This window comes from Oreochromis aureus, linkage group 20, assembly GCF_013358895.1.
Source record: "Oreochromis aureus strain Israel breed Guangdong linkage group 20, ZZ_aureus, whole genome shotgun sequence".
NCBI lineage: Eukaryota > Metazoa > Chordata > Actinopteri > Cichliformes > Cichlidae > Oreochromis > Oreochromis aureus.
In genome coordinates, this window is record NC_052961.1 from 15,511,851 (window position 1) to 15,536,415 (window position 24,565).

Genomic DNA, 24,565 nt, shown 5'->3' on the forward strand with positions numbered 1-24,565 from the left:
ATTTAAGTCAAGAGTGAAATGCAAGGCTCATTTTTCATATTGAATTTAATCACCTTAAGCAATAGGATGTTTACGCACTTAGAAAAAGGTATGGCATGAGGGCGCCAGTATAAATCACTGAGTTGAAGAGGCAACCCATATGCCAAAAGACTACTGTTGGGGCCCAGGCCCAGGCCTCCCTAGGGCCATATCCTGCATATTGATCTTCTTTTCTTTCCCTCTTTTTCTGTTCACTCTTCTTTTAAATTTCAACAGAACAGTAAAAACAAATCTTTTTTTATGTTAAAATTGCAGCATATTTTTTAGCACTTAATCTTAGTAACAGATATTTATATGAACTATCAAAATATCCTTAATAAAAGTATAAATCTTGCTCACTTAATTGCAAAAAGTTAAAAAGATCCTTACTTCAGCGGTTGCTGATTATAATGAGTATTTGCACGTTTATTGGCTCATAGTCAAATACTCCATAAATGGAAATGACTAGAATTCATTTTACATTTTCAGGTTTGGCACAGTCCTCAACAGTATTGCCTCACAGCAAGGGGGTCCTGGGTTTGAATCCGGCTGCCAGTGTGAAGCCTGCGTGGTTCCCTTCGTGTACCACAGCTTCCTCCCACAGTCCTAAGATGTGCTTGTTAGATTAATTGGCAATTCAAACATCGGTGTAGCCGTGACCGTCACAGGCTAGCCCTGCAATGGGCTGGCGGACTGTCCAGGGCGTATCCTGGACATTTCCCTTGGGAAATGGGATAGACTCCAGTCCTACTGTGACCTTGATTGAATAAGCAGGAGAAAATAGATGAATGTGCAACCGACATGTGATACTTGTCAATCACAGGTGGTTTGTATATTCCAGATAATCCTCTCTTCTCAAACAGAGTACATTTGAGTTTTTTTTTTTTTTTTTTAAATGGATTTTTAAAAGATGTGATATAATCAAACTGACTGGCTGCATAAACACATTGGATTTCTACAGGACTTCTCTTGAGGTCTCTCATGTGACATCATTCATATATTACTCAAGAATTGTCCACCATCTTGGAAGTGATGCAACCACTGGATGCTCGGGAAACATGTGTATTCCCCGATTGGCTGGCAGTGGTTCCTGGAAGTTGGTGGCTCTTGTTGGATGAAATTGGTTGAAAAGAAGGTGCTTCACCAAAAATCTTCCAGTTGCTAACAGATGGCCACATTGGCCAAAGTTTTTAATGTTTATCTGCAAATACATTCTAACTAGCCTAGGGGTCGTAGCACTTTAAAAAGTGCAACGCAAACTGCAAATGGAACTTCGCCTTTCGAAACATGTTGGGTGAATCACTGAGGCACAGTGCTAACTTTTAAGGCAAACCGGCTCCATTTGTGGTTTGCTTTACAATTTTCAGTTTTCACAGAAAAACTGAAAATTGTAACTTAGTCCATCAATTTCATTCAAACTACAACCACAAAAATACTCAGTAATACGCATCAGTAAGTTAACATTACATAGTGGTCACACATCTGCAAACCCTCAATAGGATGAGAACCCTTTTTGCTATTAGCCCCTAGTGGCCATTAAAAAGAATGCAAGTTTAAGACACTACGTTAGCTTCTGGATGGAAAAACTGCATCTTTTACATAAATTAAATATGGATGTAAACCATTGACAGTACAGTAACATAGGATTTCCATGTTCAACATCTGAACTCTTGGTTAGCATTCCAATATTTGAAATTTAGCAGTAAGGACGACGTCAGGAGAGACTGATAAGTCTTGGATTTTTTCAATCATTTTATTGTTGCCCCCACTGTGTCAAGGAATTAACCTGAATCATCTTGAAGTACAAGTGTTAACCATGTCATGGCAACTCATTGCATTAATGCAAACACACGGGGACAACCAAATTATCCACTACAAACCAGAAGTCAGTCAACTGTAATCTCATAACTTTATTGTCATAAAAAGAAATACATTTCTTACTTAATAAATTAAATAACAAAAATAAAATATACAATAAATTTTTCAAGTTCTTATGAAATGATTCCTGACATATTCGGTGAGGGTGTAGATGTTTAAAAAAAAATAAAAAAAAATAATCCACATTCAGCATCACAGCTTACATCAAGACACCATGCGATGTGCATGTCAATAAAAATAAAGCACTGCATACATGACATTTCACGCTATAATAAAAGGGGCAACGCATAAATTACTGTAAAACCTTAAAAATAGGCCACTGTAAAAATATGACATTTAATTTAAATCAAGGGTTACAGCCTCACAGATGACTCAGTTGCACCTTCCCGTTAAGAGAAACCTACAGACCAACTCAAAACACGTTCACATGAGCCAAACGCACCAAATGAAACAAATGCTTGTTTCCAGGCAGTCTGCTTAATCAGCAGGTCACATTTCCTTCACAGAGGCTTTTATAAAAACAGTGTCATGATGATAAGCACTCATGATCCTGCTGAAGGAAACTGAGAACACTCCAATACTTATTATGGAGTGACCTACTCGCCAAACAAGTCATATGCATGCTTAACATGCTCACACATATTGGTAGGAACTTCAGAGAAAAATAACCTGATAGCCAGCTGAGTGAGATGAATGAAACGCTTTTCAGCCTCCATTTTGGAACAAGTTGTAATTCACTTGAGGAAGCATCAGTGCCCAAGTCATTCTGGTGCAATGCCACAAGCAAAGCAGTCATACAGTAACATGAAAAATGTGAACACACGAACTCTTAAAAGTGGAATGGTGCAAATGTGGTGCCACAAAAAAAAAGAGAAATGCAAATGTTGTGAAACTGAAAATCTGTCAACAGAAAAAAAATATATATATCTAGCATGATATCTAGGGTGATTCGGAAGCAATGAAATGACTAAAAACTGTAAGAATTAAGTGCCTTTCTATGAATTTGTGACATTAACATATAAGGGAATTTAAAATGTGGCTAATGATACTCACAAGTATCAGACAGCATTCTGTCTATTTGGAGGCACTGTCCCATCTCTAGGGCAGGCAGTGTGGAGTAGAGACTGGAAACGAGGGCAGTGAGCCAAGTCATGGGTGAAATAACTCAAATAGGTGCAACATTCCTTGAATCTTGAGCCTACTCGCACCCTTGTGTCTCTGTATGACTGTTTTACATGCACATGAAATACTGCATTCGGGGCTTCTATTTGGAAATGTGTAAATGAAAAAGAGCTAGGTTTTTGGTCCTTGAATGAGAAAACCTATTAAAGAAAAAGGTAACTTGTGCAGTGAATGCATTCAGCATTCGAGCCTCTCTAGAGTCGAGGCTTGTGTATTTGACATCCTGGCTCCGTCAGACACTATGACTCCCCTGTTATATAAGCCTGCATATGGCTTTGCCTGTGGAGGTGGAATGGGTGGGGGAGTCTGCCCTTAAGCCAGAGCCTCCCCTGAACTGCATCATGTGAACAGTGACTAAAACTGGCAATTGTGAACACATGCACTTGTGACTTTGTGAGACAGAGAGCGATGCTTTCAGGGGAAGAAAGTGGTCGAGTCTGTGGATGCGTGCTGAAAATGAGTGTGAAGGTGTGTCTGAGAGGTACAATGTGACAGGCTTAACCACGTGGTGTGTGTGTGTGTTTTAAGAGAGGTCCCCTACACTGCAGAGTTAGAATCTCTCTTTGTGGTCAGAGGGCAACTATGTTGTTCCTGTGGTTGGGGAAGCAGAACAGTGAGTTTGAGGGGTCGTCACAGTCGTTTGGCAGCTCCGCGTCTGCTGCTGCCAGTGGATTCCTGCTAATGACCAATTCCAGGCTGTCTCCGGCCTCCATAATTAAGGGCACAGTTAGACAACAGTCCAAGTCCCTGGTCCTTACACGGTTCACCTGGGAAATGACAACCAGTTCTTTTACTATTCAGTACACACTTCTTGTCCCTGAAAGAGTCATTTGGCATTAAAGAGCCCTTAGAAGCCTAGGTTTTGTGCTTTAATGGAAAGAATTTCATTTACTTTAATTTTACATTCCTAGAAGTGACAGTCTCATTTTAGCAACCATTTCCAAGTAGGTTTTACTTCTACACAAATAGTAAATACAAACCTAAAGCCTAAGATAATCTACTGAAGCTCAAACAGAGTATCAGAACAGGTAAGAAAGGGGATTTAAATGACTTTGAACCTGCTGGGGTGGCTTGAGTATCTCAGAAACCATTGATCCCATTGCGCCATCTCCACTGGGGTTTACAGTGGATGGTCGACAGGGGGGGAAAAAAAATAATAATCTTGGAGCTGATTAAGCGCACAAATAGGCTGTGTGCTCTTCCCCTCTCTATGACTATTGGTAATATTTCAGTCAAGTGTTGCACAGATTATCCAGATTAGACATTAATTCAATTCAGTTTTACTTATATAGTGCTTAAATAAAGACCATGCAATAGTAGGGAGGAGACCCCAACAATTAAAAAAAAAAACAACAACTTTGTTTTAACAGGAAGAAACCACCGGCAGAACCAGGTTCAGGGTAGGACAGCCATCTGCTGCAACTGGTTGGGGAAGAGGGGCGGGAGATGAGATAAAAAAAAATACTGTGGACTCACTGTGGACGAGAGCTATGATTTAATAAAAACAACTAATGATGAAATGCAAAGTGGTGTATAAACAGTAGTAACAGAGTAAAGAGGAAACACTCAGTGGGAAGCCCTTAGGAGCCTAAGTCTTTTGCAGTGTAACTGAGGTAGGTTTCAGGGTGACCTCATCCACCCCTAATGTAAAGTGGTTTCCACGTCTCCCAAATCCAAACAGAGCTGGTTCCACAGAAGAAAGGCCTGAAAGCTGAAGGCTCTGCCTCCCATTCTACTTTTAAATACCCCAGCAACTATAAGCACTCTATTGCTGTGACATAACACTAGGAGATCTTTAGGATAAAATGGGAGTATTTGTGACCTTGCATTTGTGGAGAAAGATTATAAGTTTAATTCTGAATTTAATATGAAGATGAGCTTCCCCCCCCAAATATTAGTCTTGAACAGCATATCCTCATCCAAAACAACTTCAGGATTCCTCACAGTGTTACTGGAGGTCAAAGTAATGCCACGTCATGTTTCTAATCCCAAGAGTGATACTTTCAGATGAATTAGGACTGTCTGTGTCTTTGGCTAGTCAATAAGCTGGAGTGAAAAATTGCTGCCACTCCTCTGTGGCCCGTGCTTTGATTCGACAGTGATTCACTTAAGCCAGTGGTTCTTAACCTTGGAGGTACCGAACCCCACCAGTTTCATATGTGCATTCACTGAACCCCTCTTTAGTGAAAAAATAAAATATGATTTTTTTCAAATTCAAGACATAGATATGTTTTTTTACTGGTGCACAAAATGAGCCGTGCATGTCACGGCGGAGGCTTTGCCGAACCTCTGAGACCGACTCACCGAAACCCCTAGGGTTCGATCGAACCCAGGTTAAGAACCACTGACTTAAGCATATTCACCTTGCTGTGAATTTGTCGTTTGGAAATGGAAGCAGACATGGTCGCTATGGAAGGTTTTGGGGGCATGACAGGAAGAGAGAAGTTTCAGAGAGGGGTGCAGGACTGAATAATCAAGGTGTATCCAACAACACAGCTGGTGAGTGTAAATGAAACGTCTCAGTGTTCTCACCCAACTTGCTGCAAAAACACAAAAAACAAATGCATTTTCCAGCATGTGAAACTTTTTTTTTTTTTTTTTTTTTAAAGGCAAACAGTACCTGAAGAATGCGGTCAAAAGGCTTCAACCCTGCTTGGTCAGCTGGGCCATCAGGCCGGATCATATTCACGTAGACACCCTTTTCCAGCAGCCCGTCTGACACACTGAAACCAAAGTCACGGCTTTCACGATCCTTTCTTATAGTCACCTATAAACAGAGAAATTGCAGTCATAGATAAAACATTCTTCAGCATTTGGAACCTTTTCCCTCATTGGCTTTGAAAGACGTACTCCAGCTATATTTTTTTGTAAAGAAAAATAAAACACTAGAAAAATATTTGTATGCCTTTAGGTGAAGCAGAGGTAACGACCCTGACCATCAACAGGACCCCCCACCCCCCCCAAACAACTCAGGTCTGACATTGACGGTTGAGTCATAGGGTGACTTTGACAAGAGTGCCTGAATGAAACACGGAAAAGCTATCGTTTCTTGGTGATCACTTCTCTGGAAAACGTTTTGCAAGATATTTTGGTACTTGGCATTAGGCACTGCCTTTCAAAGAGTTAGATGAGATCATTTTCTGTTTGTACATAATGCTAAACTAAGCAACCGGACACCCGGCAGTAGCTTAAGAATGGAAACTAGGTTAAACAGCTGACCTGGCTCTGGACTGTACATTGTGTCTTTTATTGTGTCCACTCCCTGTGTAAAGACTAAATAATTACAGTGCCCACAGCCACATGCCTCTTTGTTTCTCTCTTAATTTCCATGTTCCCTAAAACAAGGTCAGCAGCTTTAACCATAACGAAATAAAGCAGGTTTAAGCTGGTACTTGGTGATTTTTCCACGATAGCATATAGGTTGTGTCAACTAAAAATATTGTTAATTTCCACACTGCAGGACTGACGCCCTCCATTACTTCCAGTCATGGTGTGATGCACAGATGACGCCAAACAGACTTTTCAGTGGGCGTGTAGTCACACGTTTCACAGATGCTCAGGTAATGCATCACATGAATTTGTCTCAACAGCAAGTCCCGACTGGTTAGTTACCTCTTCGTTCAGGGTAGTGTAAGTCACGTAAAAGAGATACACACATTACATCACGATTCCTACAGAACATGCTGTTTGTGCCGTGTTCATCAAGTGTGTGTGCACTGGCAGGCGTATTACTACAGCTCGAGTTTAGAACCTGCAAATCAGGTACATGCAAGATACCAATGTAGGTATTTATTTTGTAAATGCAAAGTCTTTGATATACTGTATTTAAACTTTTATTTTTGTGAAAAATTGTCTCATGTACCAGAACGTGTGATGAGATATCCAAAGTTAGAGTAGCTGATCTCTCACATACAACCCAAACTCCACAAATTTTGGGATGCTGTGCGAAATGCAAATGAAAGCAGAATGCAATGATTTGCAAATCTCACAAACCTGTATTTTATTCACAGTAGAGGATACAAAACATTTCTAATGTTTAAACATTTTACAATTTCACGAAAATTAGCAATTTTGTTGCCATTTTATTATGATGGCAACAAGTGTCAAAACCTTCGATGGGGCAAGAAAGGCTGGGACGAAAACGACAACAACAACACGAGACACACACACACTGGCAACCTGTAATTACTGTACAGCTTTAAGAATACACTTTTTTCCTAATGAAATAATTATTTTGTGACCCTTTTTTTCACCTTGTGCAGTGCCAGAGCTGTAGGGAGCAAATTTTCAGAGTTGTCGCCTTTGACCCTGGATGAAACCTCTCCGACTCCAGTTGACATGTTCAGTTTGCTTTTGTTTATAGTTTCTCCATGGCTTCCTTCCCTCTTGATTGGACTTATTTCAGAGGGAAACACTGAGTCTTCATTTGTTTTGGTCTCATCTAGGTACAGACTAAGAGCGCTACCTGTCATGGATGCCTGAAAGACAAGAGAGGGATTGTTAGAGCATTTTTGTTTTAAAAAATAAATTTATAAGGAAGAAAGACTTTCATTTAGATTCACACACATAGATTAGAGGCCAAGGCATTGTGCAAAAGCCTTCTGCAGTCAGCATGGCAGCAGGTGCCCAGCTTGCCTTGTCAGATTTAATAACAGATTATAGCGATGATGGTTATCATAATGCTTCATCTGGCATGTTCATTTAGGCCAACACAAGTCTGAGAGCACACAAGTAGGACAAAGCTAGAGAGGAAACCGAAACAGAAGGGGGATGGAGATAATGGGCGGGCCTACCTCCAGCTCCCTGAGAATCTCCGACTGGCCGCAGGTCTCGAGGTCCTGCAGAGCCTGGGACCAGAAGCTGTCTTCCTGGTTCAGGGTGCCATGGCAACGAGGGGGGCTGACAAATCTATGACAATGCAGGAACCAAAGCATGAGAGCAGTCCTGCAGTCTGGATGTTGGTGCTGCATACAAAGGCAGCATGGGAAATGCAGTTTGTTTTGTTTTGTTTTTGGGGCTGAAGAGTCTTTCTGAGAATCTCTCAGGACCACAGTGAGGGTTTAATGTAAAATCTTTCTCTTGTAACAGCTCAAAAGCTGCAGGAGTCCATTAGATTAAGATAAAGACTTCAAATTCACAAAGTGACGTCACCCCCCAAAAAAAGCAGGAAATCTAAAGCACATGACATAAAAGTTCAGGGGGGAAGAAAAAAAAAAGAAAAAAAGAAGTGTGACGAGACAGATAAGGCTGATCCTTGGGCTCTTTGGATGTTTTTCTGAGGAAACGTTTTTTTGTATGTGGACAAGGGGTGACAGGAAAAGATGTACACATGTGAAACACCAAAGAGCTTGTGGGCAGTTAGTAAAGCAGATGAGAGAGAGAATACCTGAGAAAGAAGAGAAAAGGACAGTTTGGAAAAAGCACAAAAACGTGAAGGCATACAACACAAAATGACAAAATAATTCAGAATGCACTTTTGCCAGTGACCTTAACGATCAGGGAAAGGAGAGTTTCTCCATTACAGGAGAGTTTGCTTATGCAACATATTATTGAATTAAGAAAACCACTTAAAGCTAAACTGACAAAGATGTCGGAAACAAGAAGCCACCAAGGTGTGACCACGCAGGCACAACAGCAAAAACAACTGCACGTCTGACAGATGAGGTGGGTTTGGGTGTTGTCCATGTTATTGAATAATGATATTTGAGCTGCAACCTGACAAACTGCACACACAAAGCCAGTCCTGACAGATTCATCCAGTTAAAAATACAGATTTTTTAATTTTATTTGCCAATACTGTGTTTAATGCTGTCCCTGTTCAACTGCACCAGCATCACCCACCATTAGACATTGTCACATAATCTAACATTTGATTAGTTCAGCCAGTTGCAATATAGAAATTATTTACTGAAGCTTTCCAGACCTGTCTGTACAGGGGAACAAGCCTGGCATCTGACTTAATATCTGGTGTGTTAAACCATAGGGTAAGAAAAAAAATGCACAGAATATAAGCTGAGAATGAATCCCCTCTCTAGGTGTACAGTTCCAATCACATTTAAAGAAATGCTTGATTGCTCATAAGTGGAGTAAACACAGTATCCCAACATTGACAAATTCAAATTGGTAAGATTTCATACAGACTTGTTAAAAGGTATTATAAACCTGAGATTTGGTGGTAGCATGATCTTGCCAAGTTTTCACCAAACTAAATGTCTGGGATGGACCTCAGGGCCTCTGCACTTACCCAGGTATCTTGTCCCACTCATCCTCTGTGAATCTCCCATCATACAATGAGGTGTGGTGGACTAGGCCTGCAGAACTGGAAGTGGTTTGGCTCCTGTGTTTTGTGCGCCTCCACTCATTTGGGTTGAGCAGTATATCGGATCCTTTGTGAAGATATGTCCCTAAATGAAGAAAAAAAAAAAAAAAATCTCATTAGATGTGCAGGAGAATATGGTTAACTGAAGACGGCTCGTGAAAATTAGATCTCACCTTGGCTACTGTAGCCTGCATCAAACCCCGAGCTATCCCAGGAGCTCATGGCAGAGTCTATACTGGGTACAGTGGCAGAGTAGAGCTCTGAGTGTTTACTGGTCTTCTGGGAGTCCGTCAGGTCATCCTCTGTGTCGCTCAAAAACGCAGCTTCTCTTTCTAAAGGCCGCCGGCCGTCAGACTCTGGGAATGAACAGCGAGCTGACATGAAACAAGATGTGCACTTTTTCACACCACCTGAGTAAAACACTGCAACACTTCCACAGCAGAAGCATTTTTCTGCCTTTTGTGTCCCTCATCTCTTAATTTCTTTGCCTACAAGGTGTTTTGTAACAATTTGAAAAGAATTTGCTTTACTCAAAGAGTGACTTTAAAAGCGCCAGAACTTTTTTTTTTTTTTTTTTTTTTTTTTTTAAATAAAGGACCTACTTAGGAATAATGTCTAAGATCCATAAAATGATTAAAGTAAAATTTGATTCATTCTCTTCCCCCAACAATGAAAAACAAATGAAAAAATATATACGATCAGCTTGTTTCTTGATCTTGAGGGTGACTGACTCCCCGGCCATCTGCAGGAGATGAATGGCCTCACTCAGTGGCTTTCCTTTCAGGCTGACACCATTGATGGCTAGGACTCGGTCCCCTATATGGATGGCTCCAGTCCTGCAGATTTAGAAGAGCAGATGAAGCAGAGATCTACCAGACAGTACCAACAGAGAAGGCCAGGAGAGCTGTCAGGCTGCCAGCATGCTGACCCAGACAGAAACAAAGAGGCATCTTGTTACAGGAAAAAAAAAACTAGCCAGCCATTGTTTACTGTCTCATTTATTAGGGGAAAAAAAAAGAAAAGAAAGAGGCACACTCAAGAGATGACCTGGCTTAAGGTCAATGCAGCACCATTTTCTTGTACTACTACCTTGAACCCCGCCTGCAGCTCCACATGTCACGCCCTGTCCTTCACTCACCTCTCAGCCAGGCCTTTCTTGGTGAGGCCAGAAATGACGATGGGATCAAAGGGCTCCTCTGTGCCAGAAATGGTGATGCCCAGTGGTCCGTTATATCTCTTCAACTCAACTGTGTAGATTATGGAGCCTGACATTTCCAACTCATCTACAGCATGCAAGGACAGAGGATAACATACACTCAAGATATGAAGACTTACAATAAATTGTATTAAAAAAAAAATAATTAAAGAATGACTGATAATAGGAAGTATTCACATTAAAAATTAAACTGTACAAGATTAGAACTGGAACTTTTCCAGTGTAAGAACCAGTCAGCCAGCACGGGCTCTGGGTATGTCAGATATGAGCTTCTTTTTTTCAGAAATGCACCACAAAAGTTTGAGGTCACTCAATTGTAGTTCATGAAGTGAAACCACATTTTTATGTTTGTTTGCTTTTGTAAATCTAGCATAAAACCGAGCGACAAGTAATGATCCATGAAAATGTGGAACATGAGTTTGAAAGAAATGTTGACACAGGCCAATAAAGTAAAAAGATTAAGATAACTGGCGGAGAAATAACGAATGGCTTTTTTATCTTTTTGGCATGCCTTAAAGGTCTTGATCTTCACCGAGTCACCTCTTCACTGCTGACAAGACTCACTGTCATTTCCTGTGTGGTCAATATTATTGTCACAGATAACAGAAGCAAACTGCTTTTCATTTTAAAGCAATGACATTTCAAAGTGACCCCAAATCTTTAAGAGGTTGGCTGCATGCACCAAAGAGTTTCCTGATCTAGATAAGGGTCAGTTATGTAAAGAACAGTTAGTTTACACAGTGGGTCGAGTCCTTTCTTATAAACAGGAGCACTTATAATTTTTTTTAACCACCCGAGAGGTTTAGAGGGGGACCAACTGACAAATATCTGAGATCAAACCAGGACCCCATTAACAAACCAAACTACTAATGGGATAATCTGGTTTAATCTCGACAGTGTAATGTATTTTAAATGATTCATGTACCAATGTTGTCCTCATCTTTCTGGATTCGGAGTTTGACCATATCTTCTGCTTGATCCAGGACATGCATCGCATCTTCCATTGTGCAGTTCTCCAGACGCACCGAGTCGATGGCCAGCAGCCGGTCTCCGGGCTCCAGAGTGCCTGTTCTGCCGGACAAAAGAGCAAGAGGATCCCAACTATTAAACTGGGACCAGTGAGCCACTCCTCCTGACTCACTGTCAGAATCCTATTAGCTTCATGTCTCAGTGGGATCCTTGGGGGTGACCGTAACCTCACCCTCAGCCTACTCAACACTGAGCCCTTCTGAAAGTTGCTGTGGCCTAGTGATCCACTTTTTATACCTCAATCCAATTAGGCTTTTGTTATATAGTGGATAGACAAAATGTAATTTTGTAATGAATAATCCCACCTAAGCCCAGAAAACCTAGATCACCCTGAAGTGTTGAGAAGTTTTAGAAGTTTGACTTCTATTAAAAAAAAAAAAAAAAAAATCAGTATGACTCAACCCTGAAAAAGCTGGACTAATAAATCATTCAACATTATGAGCGCAGCATGATGACAGCACATACCTGTGCGCAATGCTTCCTTTTCTGATGTCAGAGATGATGAGGGGCTTGCCAGGTTTTTTACTCGCTGTTAAAACAGAATACATTTTTTTGACATTTCAGGCAGCAAGATATGAAGATTAAACCAGTTTAACTAACTGAGCACTTAAGTCTCTTAGTTTCCTTTTCGTTTTGTTGCCCTGTCAATGTTGGCTTCCTGCTTGTGTCTTTTTGTTGTTTAAAGATGGTTAGAGTAGACAGGGTATTGATGACTGTTGATACAGGCCAGTATTATTCGGAGGTAATGAGGTATGAGCTTCATGCCTTTTTTTCCCCCTCTCCTTTTTATGGATCACAGAACATTGATTCACGGAAGAGTTTCAATATGCAAACATTTTGAGCAACACTGCCCCCTTCTGGGTGTCTCGCATTCAATAAACCCACCACTGATGGTGATGCCCAGCTCCATCCCTCGCCGTTTGGGGAGTTTAACGTGGAAGGTGCCGCTGCTGGGAACCACCGACTCTGATTGAGATTTAGAGCAACGTTAAAAGGGAAAACGGAAAAGCTTACACGATTTCACAATATGAAGTTACTGTTCCTGTGCAATACCTGCAACATCAAACTCAATCTCCAGTGTGACCTTGTTAGCCAGAGCCGAGTCTCTGAGCAGCTGATGAGCTTCCTCCAAAGTGCCATCTTCAGTTGGGATCCCATTAATGAACAACAATCTGTCGCCAACCTGCAGCAGCCCACACCTTCACGCAGAAAAATACACAAATATGAAGAGAACAGGTTTTAATTTCACAGGGGACATGGGAGAAAAAATTACGATGAACTCTCGCCTATAACTGTTTGAAAATGATTTTTTTTTGAGGCGTGAATGTAAGAAAAAATGGATTATTTGCAAAAGTGTCGTGTTCTTAAGCTAGTGAGACCTACTACAGCCGGGAGGAACACCGCCTTTTTTTCCCGGTCGGCTTCGAGCTGGCGGCCTCGAAACCAGAGAAACCGTCTTAATTTTTTTTTTGAGAACAAATGACAAAATGTCTGCTTTTTAGTTAAAACTAATATAACAGTGCTGAAATAAATCCTCCCTTTATGACAATCTTAAAGGTTCTTTTTTATTTCCAACGGGAAACAGGAGCTAACGTTATTTTAAACAGGACAAATCTACAGATGTTGCTTAGACATGGCTGACAGTTTCCTTCAACTCAATGAAAGGAAAACAAGTCTGTTTCTGGCCCTGTCAGATTTGTCCCAAAGGTCACGGGAAATCTAGGTCCTGTTGCCATATTTGCCAAAGCTTCTATGTGAAACCTAACCTTTGGGTAACCTTTGACTTAGCCTTCACTCTGGATGCTAACATTAAATTTCAGGTTTGCTCCTGTTTTTAAATCACTTCAAATCTGTTGCCATTGTGTCACACTAATCACATCATTGTTTGTCTTAAAATGTGTCATTTCAGCAGGATGTTCAGAAGGCTCGTGCGAGGCTTCTAACCAAGTCTGCTAATTCAGGTCCAGCGGATCCCCATTAACTTCAGTGTTCACTTTAATGATCTGGTTTTTACTTTTAGAGCTCTGCATGTAGAAGCACCAATCATACATCAATACATCCCCAGGAGGTGCCTGAGGTCATGTGATCACAGCATGCTGGCTGTGCAGGATATACGGTTGAGACGTAAAGAAGAGTTTTTGCCTCCAGACGCAGGATCTCTGAGCCTGAAATCAGTAGACTCAGTGGTCTCTTTCAAAAAGTAGCTTAAAAACTCGTCTTTTTAAACTTGCTTTAAAAAGCACTTTATGATATTCATCTTGTAAGTTGCTATATAAATAAAAATATAAATAAGAATTCTTTGTTTTATTGTCTTATAAAATTATTACAGATGTTGATTCAAGTTTATAGTCATCAGGTATCATTTTTACCATTGTCCCATTTATTTTCATTGAATGGAGGTTACAGTGAATCCCAAACACCAAAATCTAAAGCAATCTAAAGCATGCTTTTAACATAAGCAAGGCACGTTTGAAACTCTGATAAGCCACACTGTGTCATCTACTTTAACACCACATGTCAAATAGTGTGAATGTTTAAAATGCCATCTATAACATGAAACGCAGCCCTGAGGCTCGACATGAACACATTTACCAAACTGACCTTTCGTGAACTTTAAAATTACCTCCGCATGCAAAAATTTATAAAGGAGAAAAAAAAATAAAATAACACATTTAAATCGTGAGTTCAAACGCAGAGGCCCTGTCAGCTAATATTAATTCACTAACCACCGCTGCTCATTAACCTTGTGGGGAGGCTGAGACAACAGCATCACAGTCAGATGCTGTACTTGAGTCACTCCTGTCCAACTGCTGCTGGACTAATCATGTTACAACACCCAGGGGAGGCGGCCCTGCACCGCCAGCAGACACCATCATTAATCTTGCACCACAACAACAATAGATAGGCCTACTACAAGCTGGCCACATTTGAGCTGCGTGTTAATTAGACTGCAACACAGAGTCTTGGTCAATACAGAACACAGAGTACTGATATTTGGAGCATTTCATAATTAAAAGGGAATGTTCAGACCAAAATCCAATTTACACATTTCTCCCCTGGTCTGTAAAGCTTTTATCCATCAGCTGTAGCGATGTCTCTCTTCTGCATATAATAGAACTAGACGGCACTTGCCTTGCTGTGCACCATCGCACACTTTTGGACACTACTTAGGTCATTTTCTTGACACAGCTGATTACATCATGGCTGCTGCATTTAAAATGGGGCAGTGTTGACCATGCACTCATTTTTATATTTAAAAACCTATTACACTAAGTGACTTTTCCTATTTTAAGAAACAAATGCTTAGTAGTGTGGCATTTTGTTATGGTGCCAATCCACTATAAAGTAGAATATACAGTGGGCACTATATAGGCAGCTATTTAGTTACACAGCTGTAAAGTAATGTAAATATTAATGGTTGAATCCTCAGCAGCGCTGCAATCTTGGCCGGCCACACGTCTCTTTTTTTGAGTGGAGATTCATGGGATTTTTCACTGAGTGGGTTTGACTTCTGGAAATAGACATTGCTGCTGAGCTGCTGATAGAGTACCACAGGAATTATCAGTTACTACCTTTATATTCAAGGGAAGTGAGAAATGTATGCAGCAATATCTCAAACCAACCAAAAATGTGTAAACTTGATCTGACATGTAATACTACCAACATGACCTTGTTGGTAATTTCAAACCTTGCCAAGATGATGCTCAAAACTCAAATATCTATCTTATAAATTACACTATATGGACAAAAGTACAGGAGCTGATTGACAATGGAAACTGTGCCTCAGCTTTTGGTGTTTGCCAACTATTCACATAGTTGTTGTTGATCCTGTCAGTGATGGCAAGTATATAAAATCTGAACGCATCCTGTATAGAAATTGAATAGGAGAATTCAGGGGTGATTTTAAACTTCGTCATCTAGATACCAGGCTTTCTTCCCCCACAAATGGCAGGTCATTGTGAATAATTAACAATAAGGCACTCTAGTTCAAGGTGACTGCCTGCATGATGTGTGTTTGCTTGTTAGGCGTCTCATTGCGTTACCTCTCAGCTGGGCTGTCGGGCTCAATAAAGCGGATGACCGGGGGAGCGGATAGGGTTTCTGTGGCAAAGACACCTCCCTGCAGCTGGATCCCAAAACCTGTGAGTGGATCCCCCCTCAGGATGACCTCGCTCGTTTCCACATGAAAAACCTGCCCCCCCGGGCCGACAGAGCTCGATGCCAAAGATACTGCGGGAGGAGGATGAGGGAGGGAGGGGACACATCAGAGGCAGACATCAGCAGAGAACTGGCAGATAAATGGTGCAAGAAAGGGATTGTGGGAGACAGGGAGGAGGTTAAGGGGAAAAGACGTGCGCCCACAGAGATGACATGGGAATGGGAAGGGAATGAGTCACTTAATCAGAGTTTACGTCAGTCATGCTTACGTCAGCGATCAGTCAAATCTGTTCACACACAAACAGGGTGAAACAGTAAAAAGGTTGCTTGCATATTAAAAGCTCAGTTCACTCAAATAACAGAACACTCATTTTGACACTTTACAGCAAACAGCTGCCCCCAGATGACCATAGAGCTGAATCAACAACCCCCTCTCTGTAATCTAAAAGTCCTGCAACAAATTATTAGTTTAGTTGTACCCAATTCATTGGTAAGGTGTATATCTTGTGCTTCTGGAACCAAAAAAAGCTGTACAATCTGATTAAAACAGGTTTAAATAAGAAAATACTTGAACTGAACCAAGCCTTTAATTTAGAGGGGAAAGAGGAAAAAGAAGGTGGTTTGCTATACATGAGCTCTTGTGGTCCTTCTTTCTGTTCCTCCTCTTGCCGGTGGAGCTGCGAGGGCTGGTGGGAGTGATGGGAAGGACGGGGCAGGGTAGCGTGTTGCTACCCTGGCTGCTGAAGCCTGAGGTGGCTGTGGAGGAAGGGGAGAAGCCACCACTCACCAGAGCTGAAAGGAAACACGTATCAAAAGGCTGGTACAGTAAGCTCTAAATTCATCATCCACAGCAGCACCATTGGAACATGCAACAAAAGAAAGAAACCAGCGTTGGGGTAAACCTCTAGGAAAAAAGATTTAACAATCATGCTGAAGAAAGTGCTCCTGCTGTGGTGTCTTGCCAGCAGCAGTGCTGTCACAAGTGATAACTTACATTTGCAGTGGTCCTGCTGGTTGTGTGGGTGGCTTGGGCTGCTCCATGTCTTGCTGTGGCTGGCATGTGGGGGATGGCAGTAGTTGCCGCTTTGGTCCCAGTGATGATGGTTGCTTTTCTGCACTTTTACTGCAACCAGCGAGGAGGAAAACACACCGACAGAATGAATGAAGCAGCGGCGCGTCTCTGTTTTCCACATTTTTAAAAATTCTGCCCATGAAATCACACTTTCATTCCCATGTCTAAATTTATACCACACCACACAGAGCCTGGAAGGATCATTCAGAGCAGAGTAATTGATATTTAATGTGTTCGTATTGGCACGCTAGATTAAATCCTGTGGTTTAATGTATTTTGTTGAGCATCTGAAAATCAGTATGACATACGCCGCTCTATGAGAAGCAATCTACAATCTAAAATGAAATCCTTACTCTTAGTAGCAAGCTGCCAAAGGGATGATTTCAAGTTGAAGATCATTCTTCTACATTCATTTTCAAAAAAGTCCAAAGGTGCAAAAAGAGAAATCGAACTACTGCTGGACATGGCAAGGAAGTGACGCTAGCTGTGGAACCATGTGGAAGCATGTGGCTTGACCTTGATTGAGTGCAGCTGAAAGCTTGATTGGTGTTAATGTAGGATGCCTGTCTCTGCATCTGATTGTCAGTCTATGTGGTCTGCTGTGATTCTTTTTTTTTTCTTCTTTTTGGTGTTTCTGTTGAGAAATTAAGCTTGTTGTTTACGCTGAAAGTTATCTTATCCCTCATGCCAGAGCCTGTGTAACACCGAGGTATTCAGTCAAACTGTGTTCATGAAGCATTCAAAGGAAAGCAGATGACCTGCTGTGTGACACACACCCCAATAATTAACTTTATTTAAACAGATTAACTCGGCTAAATGTGTCAAAAAAATGCTACACGTGACAGTAATCTTTGCTGCTTCGTCTGCAGGCGTCTAATCTCTGACAACTTGCTCTCATAGATGGAGGATTTGCTGGAAACGTGGATGAGTACAGTTGCACTTGAGATGTTGCCATACTCTGAGAATTTGGTTGAACAATACATGCAGGAAAACCTCTGGCCCTTTTCAGGAAACTACTTTCTATCTGACTCAATCAAAAGAGCTGAAAAGCTCTGGCTCGGCTGGCTTATATTAAGCTCACCTAGGGGAATCTCTCCAAGAGATGGTGCTTTCATTCCACACTGGTGGAAAGAAACATTAACGCCTAATTTCTTAGTGGCCGTATCAGTCTTCTTAAATCCCCGGAGCAGATTAGACAAATTGCATCTTATAATCACGTCTTATCCTGGAGGGGGAAGAAGCTGTGAAAAAGCTGCGTGCTATCATAACACCACAACGCCTCATTCAAAACCAGATAAATGAGTGAACTGAAATTTAATAAGATGTGCCCGTAAATTTATAGGGAAGCGATAGCCTGCTGTGATTTGAGTTGAGATGCCGTATTGATTACAGTTCAAGGATTTCAGCCTTAACAGTATTCATCTATGTCACATGTATTTGCACCGTAGTGATAAACATTAGTAGTGGCAAGATAAGCTACATTTACTCTGCACTTTATTACGATACTCACGTCAGCCAGCTGGAATACATACATAATCTAATATGTAGAATATAGCAGAATATATAATCATTTTCATTAATTCAGTGTGAGATAGGTACCTTTAAAGTAAAATGTCCAAATTCTTTCCTCTGTTTAGAAGATTAAATATTTTCAAAACATATTAGAAGCATCCAAAAATATATATATAAGAAGAGCACTGCAGACCAGACCAAGCAAAAGAAGAGAAAGAAGTGAAATAACTGTGGCTCATTTCCCTTTTGTTGCTTTGTGATTCTTCCAATGGCTACATGTTAAGGAGTCCCTGCAGCTGCTGACCCAGAAATAAGCCTGCAGAACGTGGCAAGAACATGATCTCTGACAGTGAAAGGGTGTGTGTGTGTGTGTATTTGTGTGAGGCTTGTTGGTATGCAAAGAGGCAGAGTGTGTACCCAAAGCCAGAGGGATTGTGGCCGTATGCACACACAAACACACGGACTAATTCAGAGTGGATGGAGGAAGTAAGCAGGGAAGTAGTGAGGCTCTTTAGAGCTGTAGGGGAATACACAGAATACATATGGTGAGGACTGCATCTAGGATCCACTGGATTTCCACACAGTGCTGTGGTGATTAAGCGATAGGTCGCTTAATTGAGATTTTTCTGTGTGAATCATTTGCACTGATCTGCACTGAACATTTTTATTGCATTGCATTGATGCACTACTCATCCACATCCACTTAGTCTGTGGAGAATGGCCTGCTTTTTAAGCCAGGCCTCGGTGGCTGTTTGAGTAGTTTTGGCATTGGTTTAGCTTCTTTTTTTATAACCCTGAAAGTTGTTGCTTACCTTGGACTCCTATGTTTAAAAAGCCCAGCTTTACAGCAGAAATACACACATTTACAACCTGGTATAATAACACTTTTATCTAGTTTTATCTTTAGCTCACCTCCAAAGAGTCAAGGTAAAAACAAAGAATTAAAAAACAACTTTATCAGTGGCCAAAATGCCAAACCCAAGGCTTCAAACAGTATTTAGAAACATCACAGTTGCTACATGTCCAGTTTTTATGTTTTTTACCACAGATTTTTTTTTACCAGCCACAAAGGTTATTTTCTATCTTTTTTCATTGCCAAACAAGTTCTTGCCTCTTCTTTATCCGTTGCCTGTCTTCCTGGTACTTAATAGTTGTGTCTGCCGGCCTAGAAAGTTTTATTTTCATACATTACCTTAAAGCTGACCTTTATATCCCTGTCTGGGTGTCAGTGACTGGGCTCTAATCAAAGTCATTAGAAGTCTAAGAGCAAACCATGCCTAAGAAGCAAAGCCTGGCTTTAGCCACAGTAACTATGTGATGAATCCTTTTGATCACAGAAACTTAAAGTGTGGCAGCTGGAAATTTCTTTAAAAGCTTATTCTGATTTTACTGTTTTAGATGTCGAGATTCAATATTTTCCTCTTTGTAAAATTCAATATCTTCTTTGATAGAGATCTAAGCAATTGATGCAATTATATGTTAAAAACAAACACTGTCCATCACCTATTGCAGTCCCAACATAGAAAACCTGTCTCCTGTTTTAATCCGAGACAGCCGCCTCTGTCACTACTGAATCTGGCTCCTATATTTCCTCTTTTCCTCCATAACCTTTAAGAGCCTTTCTCTGCTTTTTTTTTGTGCCACCTGCAGGATGTACCTGTGTCATACGGCCTGATGGGAAGTCTGCTCTGGCTGGCTGGAAGAATCTCCAGTTTGACAATGTCAGAGGTGCTGGCGAGTAGCTGTGCTGCCTCCATCAGAGAGCAGTGCTCTGTGCTGGTCCCGTCTATGGACAGGAGGATGTCACCTACATGCAGCGCTCCACACCTGCAATAGTGAGACAGAGACGGATGGTGTGAGGAAGTTTTCTATCAGGAAGCTGTCTGTTCAGTACTAACATTTGTTTAAAAAGTGAGTTTCACCTTTCCACCACACTGGCTGCTTTTATCTTGTCGATAATAATAACTTGTTTGTTCCTGTAGACTGCCATGGCGAGGCTGATCCCCAGGCTGGCAGAGGGGCCTTTCACTATCTCCACCAGCAGAGGGCCTGAGGCTTGCTGCACTGCCTCTGAAACCATTCATATAGACAGATATGAGAAATATCAACCAAGTTAATGAATGCATCTAAAGAAATACAAAAAACCCGACTCAGTAATGGATGAACTCACTGTGCTTAGTTTTTTAGTCTTACAGTTGTTAGTTGCTGTGGCACACTTGTTCATTTTATAAATACACACATTATTTTCTTTGTTGTTGTCATTCAGTCACTAGGATTTTGGCTGTCCTCTAAAAAGCGGAGGTTTATAAACGGGATAAAAGCTGGAAATAATATATTTTTTCCCTCAGTTTTTATAATCATATTAATAAGGTCACCAGGACTCTGAGAAATTGGTGCATGCATCCATATCAAGCAGGTTAGACTACCGCAGTGCTCTATTTGCCGGATTATCCAAATCATCAGTGTGGCGACTTCAGCTTGTCCAAAATGCAGCATTTGAACATATAACTCCAGTACTGAAGTCACTTCCTCCGATGCCAGGTTAACACAGAATTCCCTTTAAAGTCCTTCTGTTAGTTCATAAAATGCTTTGGCCTTTTACTACATCTCTGACTTGCTCAGTGTAAATAACCCAACTAGAGCTCTCAGGTCATCAGGTGCAGATCTTTTAACTGTTCCCAGAATTAGATCTAAGTGTGCTGAGGGTGCTTTCAGTCGCCGTGGTCCAGTTCCTGGAACATGTTGCCCACTGACCTGAGGTCAATTACAACCGTGTCTACATCCAAAAACAGACTCAAAATCTTTGTATTGTCACAGGCTTACGGTTAATAACCGTGTGTGTCTGTTTGTGTGTTTTGTTTTGTTTTCCCTTATAAAGTTTTATTGTGTTCTTTTTATTACCTTAAGACATTGTAGAGATCCATATGTTTTTTATGCTTTTACCTTATATGGGAAGCACACTGAGTTAACTTGTAATAATATTAATAAAATGTACATTGACATTATTGATAGTTAACAAAGCATTTAGACATTAATATTGTTTGGCAAGTTATATTCCACATGTCTTGATGATAACCACACACACCCCATATTTTAGATACCGTCATGTAGAAGAAGTTAAATATCTCGAGTGACATGTTCTTTGCAGGACAAATGTTGTGACACTTATTGCTCATAATTAAAGTTAAACACTATTTCAAATAATGAACTTAAATGAATTTTAAAAAGCACAACCAGTGTATTCTGGATTTTAGTGTTTTATTCGTTTCCTAAATGTATTTTTCATGTAATTGTGAATGCTGTGGCTGGTCGAATCTGGAGCCAGCAGGTCTGAATCCTTAGATTCCACACACAGGATATGTGTGAATATGTGTCAGCTGTCCTTGGTGACCTGCCCTGTTTTGCATAGACCAGTTCAGAGTGCGCAATCTTGAGAATTAGTCACTATGATCAAATCAAGGTTATAATTAGGTTTGTAGTCATGCAGTGGGTTACTGAGCTTAGAGATATAGCTTTCTACTTTTTCCCAACAAAGAGGATGTTTGGTAGAACATCAGTTGTACTGGATTCTGTTTGTGTTCTCAGGCTGACTTATATTTGGTGTTTTTTTGTTGTTTGTTTTCCTTTTTAACTCCATTATTGTTTTAAACTGAGCTTAACAAAATAAAACTGCAATTCCAAACTTCTAGAAATAATGGTGGTATGTACCATTTATTGCATTATAGTCCAACTATAACTCACTTAAAGACACAATATCATGATGGAACACACTAAAGTCAGCGTATGAGCACGACCACAGGCTGTACACAGGCTTTGAACAAGCTCCATTTTTGCAAGTCTGAGAAAATAATCCTGGTGTAATAAAGGTGACTCAACTAAAACCCATTACAAACTGTGGCATGTGACCAAGGGTGAAAGACGTGCATTATGGGAAATGTAGAATCCAGGATTTTTTGTGAGCTTTGAAGTCATATCAAAGGTCAGGATATCCTGATATCTGCTGCTTCAACTTATTTATGCAAGCTGTCATTATGAACACTCCAACTCAATAGAAACACTAAATCACTGAAGTGCTTATTTAACCTCATTTAAAACACACAAAAGACAAAAACTAATAACTGATAATGATTAATACTTTGATATTTTATGGGGGAAACATTGTGCTATAACAGCCTTTAGTGTGTGCTTATCTTTATTTATTTTTTGTGCAGCCATAGTGAGAGCTTGGCTCATATTGGCTGGTGCACTCAAGGGGTGGATGTTTCTGTGGTCTCACAATCTCATGCCCGCTTTGTGCAGATGATGTAGTTCTGTTGGCTTTATTGAGCAATGACCTCCAGCTCACACCGGGATGATTTGGAGTGTCGGCACCTCTGCGTCTTAAACCACATTTCTCAGCCAAAAAATGGATGGAGTGCCCACTCTGGGTTGGGAACTTCCCCAAACAAATGTGTTTAAGCATCTTGGAGTCCTGATAGATGGATTAGGGCAGTGTCTGTAGTGTAGTGGACTCTGTGCATGTCTGTTGTGGTGAAGAGAGAGTTGAGGTTAAAGTTATGCTGACAATTTACAGGTCAGTCGATGTTCCTGACTGAAAGAATGAGATCACAAATACAAGTGGCAGAAATGAGCTTCCTCCAATAGGGCGAGGAGCTCATAATTTGGGAGGGGCTTAGAGTAGAGCTGCCATTGCTCAGCACTGAAAGGAGCCAGCTGAAGTGGTAGGGGCAGCTTATTTCAATTATTTTATATTTGGGTCAATATGACCCCAACTGGTTTCATCATATAAAAACAGCAAGTGACGTTTACTTCAAATTATTGAAAAGTAAGTCATACCAGAGTGAAATAATGGTATCACAGTTTGTAAGTTCTAATGGCAAAGGCTCTGTCACCTTGGTTTGGTAGCAGAGACCTTAAATAACCTCAGAATAACCAGCAGAGTCCCATTCACTATTCACTAAATAAACACCCAGGCATATAAGGGTTAACAAATCTTTGATGTACTTTAGAGTTTCAAGTCATCTGTAACATAAAAAATAAGGAATTGAATAAACAGTCAGTGTAAATGTGCCAGAACTGGAACAATGTGGTCAGATTTCTTGGTAGCATTTGAAATCTGGACAGCAGAGATCAGAATCAGCTGGAGTCAGTGAAGTGAGATCTCACTTATGTTGGCATAAAGAGCATTACAGTAGGCTACAGCACTCAAGGTGGGAAAAAATAAAAGCATGCATAAGCTTGTGTAAATCAGTAGCCGACGACAATGATCTAAATCTGGTATTTTAAGATGAAGCAAGCAGGACTGGATTTCCAGCCAGCATTTGATATCATTTGGGCAGGTGAACAGATTATTAAGGGTACTGGGGTTGCTGGATAGCAGAGGGACATAACTGGGACAGACTGATACTACTAGTACAATCAATATAATCAATACACTGCTTTGAAAATTTGTCATCTTTTCTCCTTAAATAGCATCACCAAGGATTAGGGGACATGCAATAAAATATCTGCCCTTTTGCTCCAACCATGCTTTTATTTAGAAAGAAAATGGTACAAAAAAGCAACATGTTTAAAATTTTTTTTAGCAGTCATTGTTCAGGAACAGACAAACACATTTCCATGAAACAATCGTGTCCCCTTTCCCAGTGTCCTTTCGGGCCCGGGTGACCCCCCCTGGTGGCGTCTCCAACACAGTCACTCAGATCCACGCAGCCAAACAGCCACATGATTTACCCTCAGAGCAATGCTGCCCTATATGCCTCCACATATTCCCTGTGTGTGTCTGTTTGTGTGTCTGTTTGTGTGTGCTCACCCATGACAGAGACGTCATACTCAATCAGGAACAGAGCTTCCTGGCCGCTCTGCATTAACATGGTCAAAGCGTCAGCGTGCCTCTCCCGGCTCAAAGGCATCCCATCTATGCTCAATACTCGGTCTCCAGCCTTAATAGTGCCCTCTCTGGAGAAGCACAGACGGATAAACAAAGAACAAAAAATAAAACATAAACAACCAGCATAGGATGTTTTTACAAGCAATCGTGCACCAGTCACAGTAGATGATTAAGCAGTTCCACATGAATGTTTCCTCCCAGGTGAGATGAAGGATAAATGAGATAAACAACCGTTAAGTCTTTGACGGTGAATTATGTTCACTCCAGTGTTTAGTGCTCGTGGTTTTCATG

The 24,565-nt window shown here is 40.8% G+C and overlaps 1 protein-coding gene across 1 annotated transcript in view; it reads right to left on the reverse strand.

Moving 5' to 3' along the window:
• Positions 1–1,904: 1,904 nt before the first annotated feature.
• Positions 1,905–24,565, reverse strand: part of grip2a (glutamate receptor interacting protein 2a) — a 33,648-nt gene continuing 10,987 nt past the window's right edge. Inside the window, exons 7-24 of the mRNA XM_039603914.1 lie at positions 24,197–24,342; positions 20,307–20,454; positions 20,042–20,211; positions 16,795–16,923; positions 16,431–16,592; positions 15,686–15,872; positions 12,696–12,841; positions 12,528–12,608; positions 12,108–12,171; positions 11,539–11,684; positions 10,536–10,680; positions 10,094–10,233; positions 9,571–9,753; positions 9,323–9,482; positions 7,872–7,986; positions 7,332–7,556; positions 5,699–5,845; positions 1,905–3,845 (exon numbers count right to left, since the gene is read on the reverse strand). Coding sequence (XP_039459848.1) covers positions 3,648–3,845; positions 5,699–5,845; positions 7,332–7,556; positions 7,872–7,986; positions 9,323–9,482; positions 9,571–9,753; positions 10,094–10,233; positions 10,536–10,680; positions 11,539–11,684; positions 12,108–12,171; positions 12,528–12,608; positions 12,696–12,841; positions 15,686–15,872; positions 16,431–16,592; positions 16,795–16,923; positions 20,042–20,211; positions 20,307–20,454; positions 24,197–24,342 — 2,692 coding nt within the window. The 3' untranslated portion in view covers positions 1,905–3,647. The remainder of the gene's footprint in view (positions 3,846–5,698; positions 5,846–7,331; positions 7,557–7,871; positions 7,987–9,322; positions 9,483–9,570; positions 9,754–10,093; positions 10,234–10,535; positions 10,681–11,538; positions 11,685–12,107; positions 12,172–12,527; positions 12,609–12,695; positions 12,842–15,685; positions 15,873–16,430; positions 16,593–16,794; positions 16,924–20,041; positions 20,212–20,306; positions 20,455–24,196; positions 24,343–24,565) is intronic.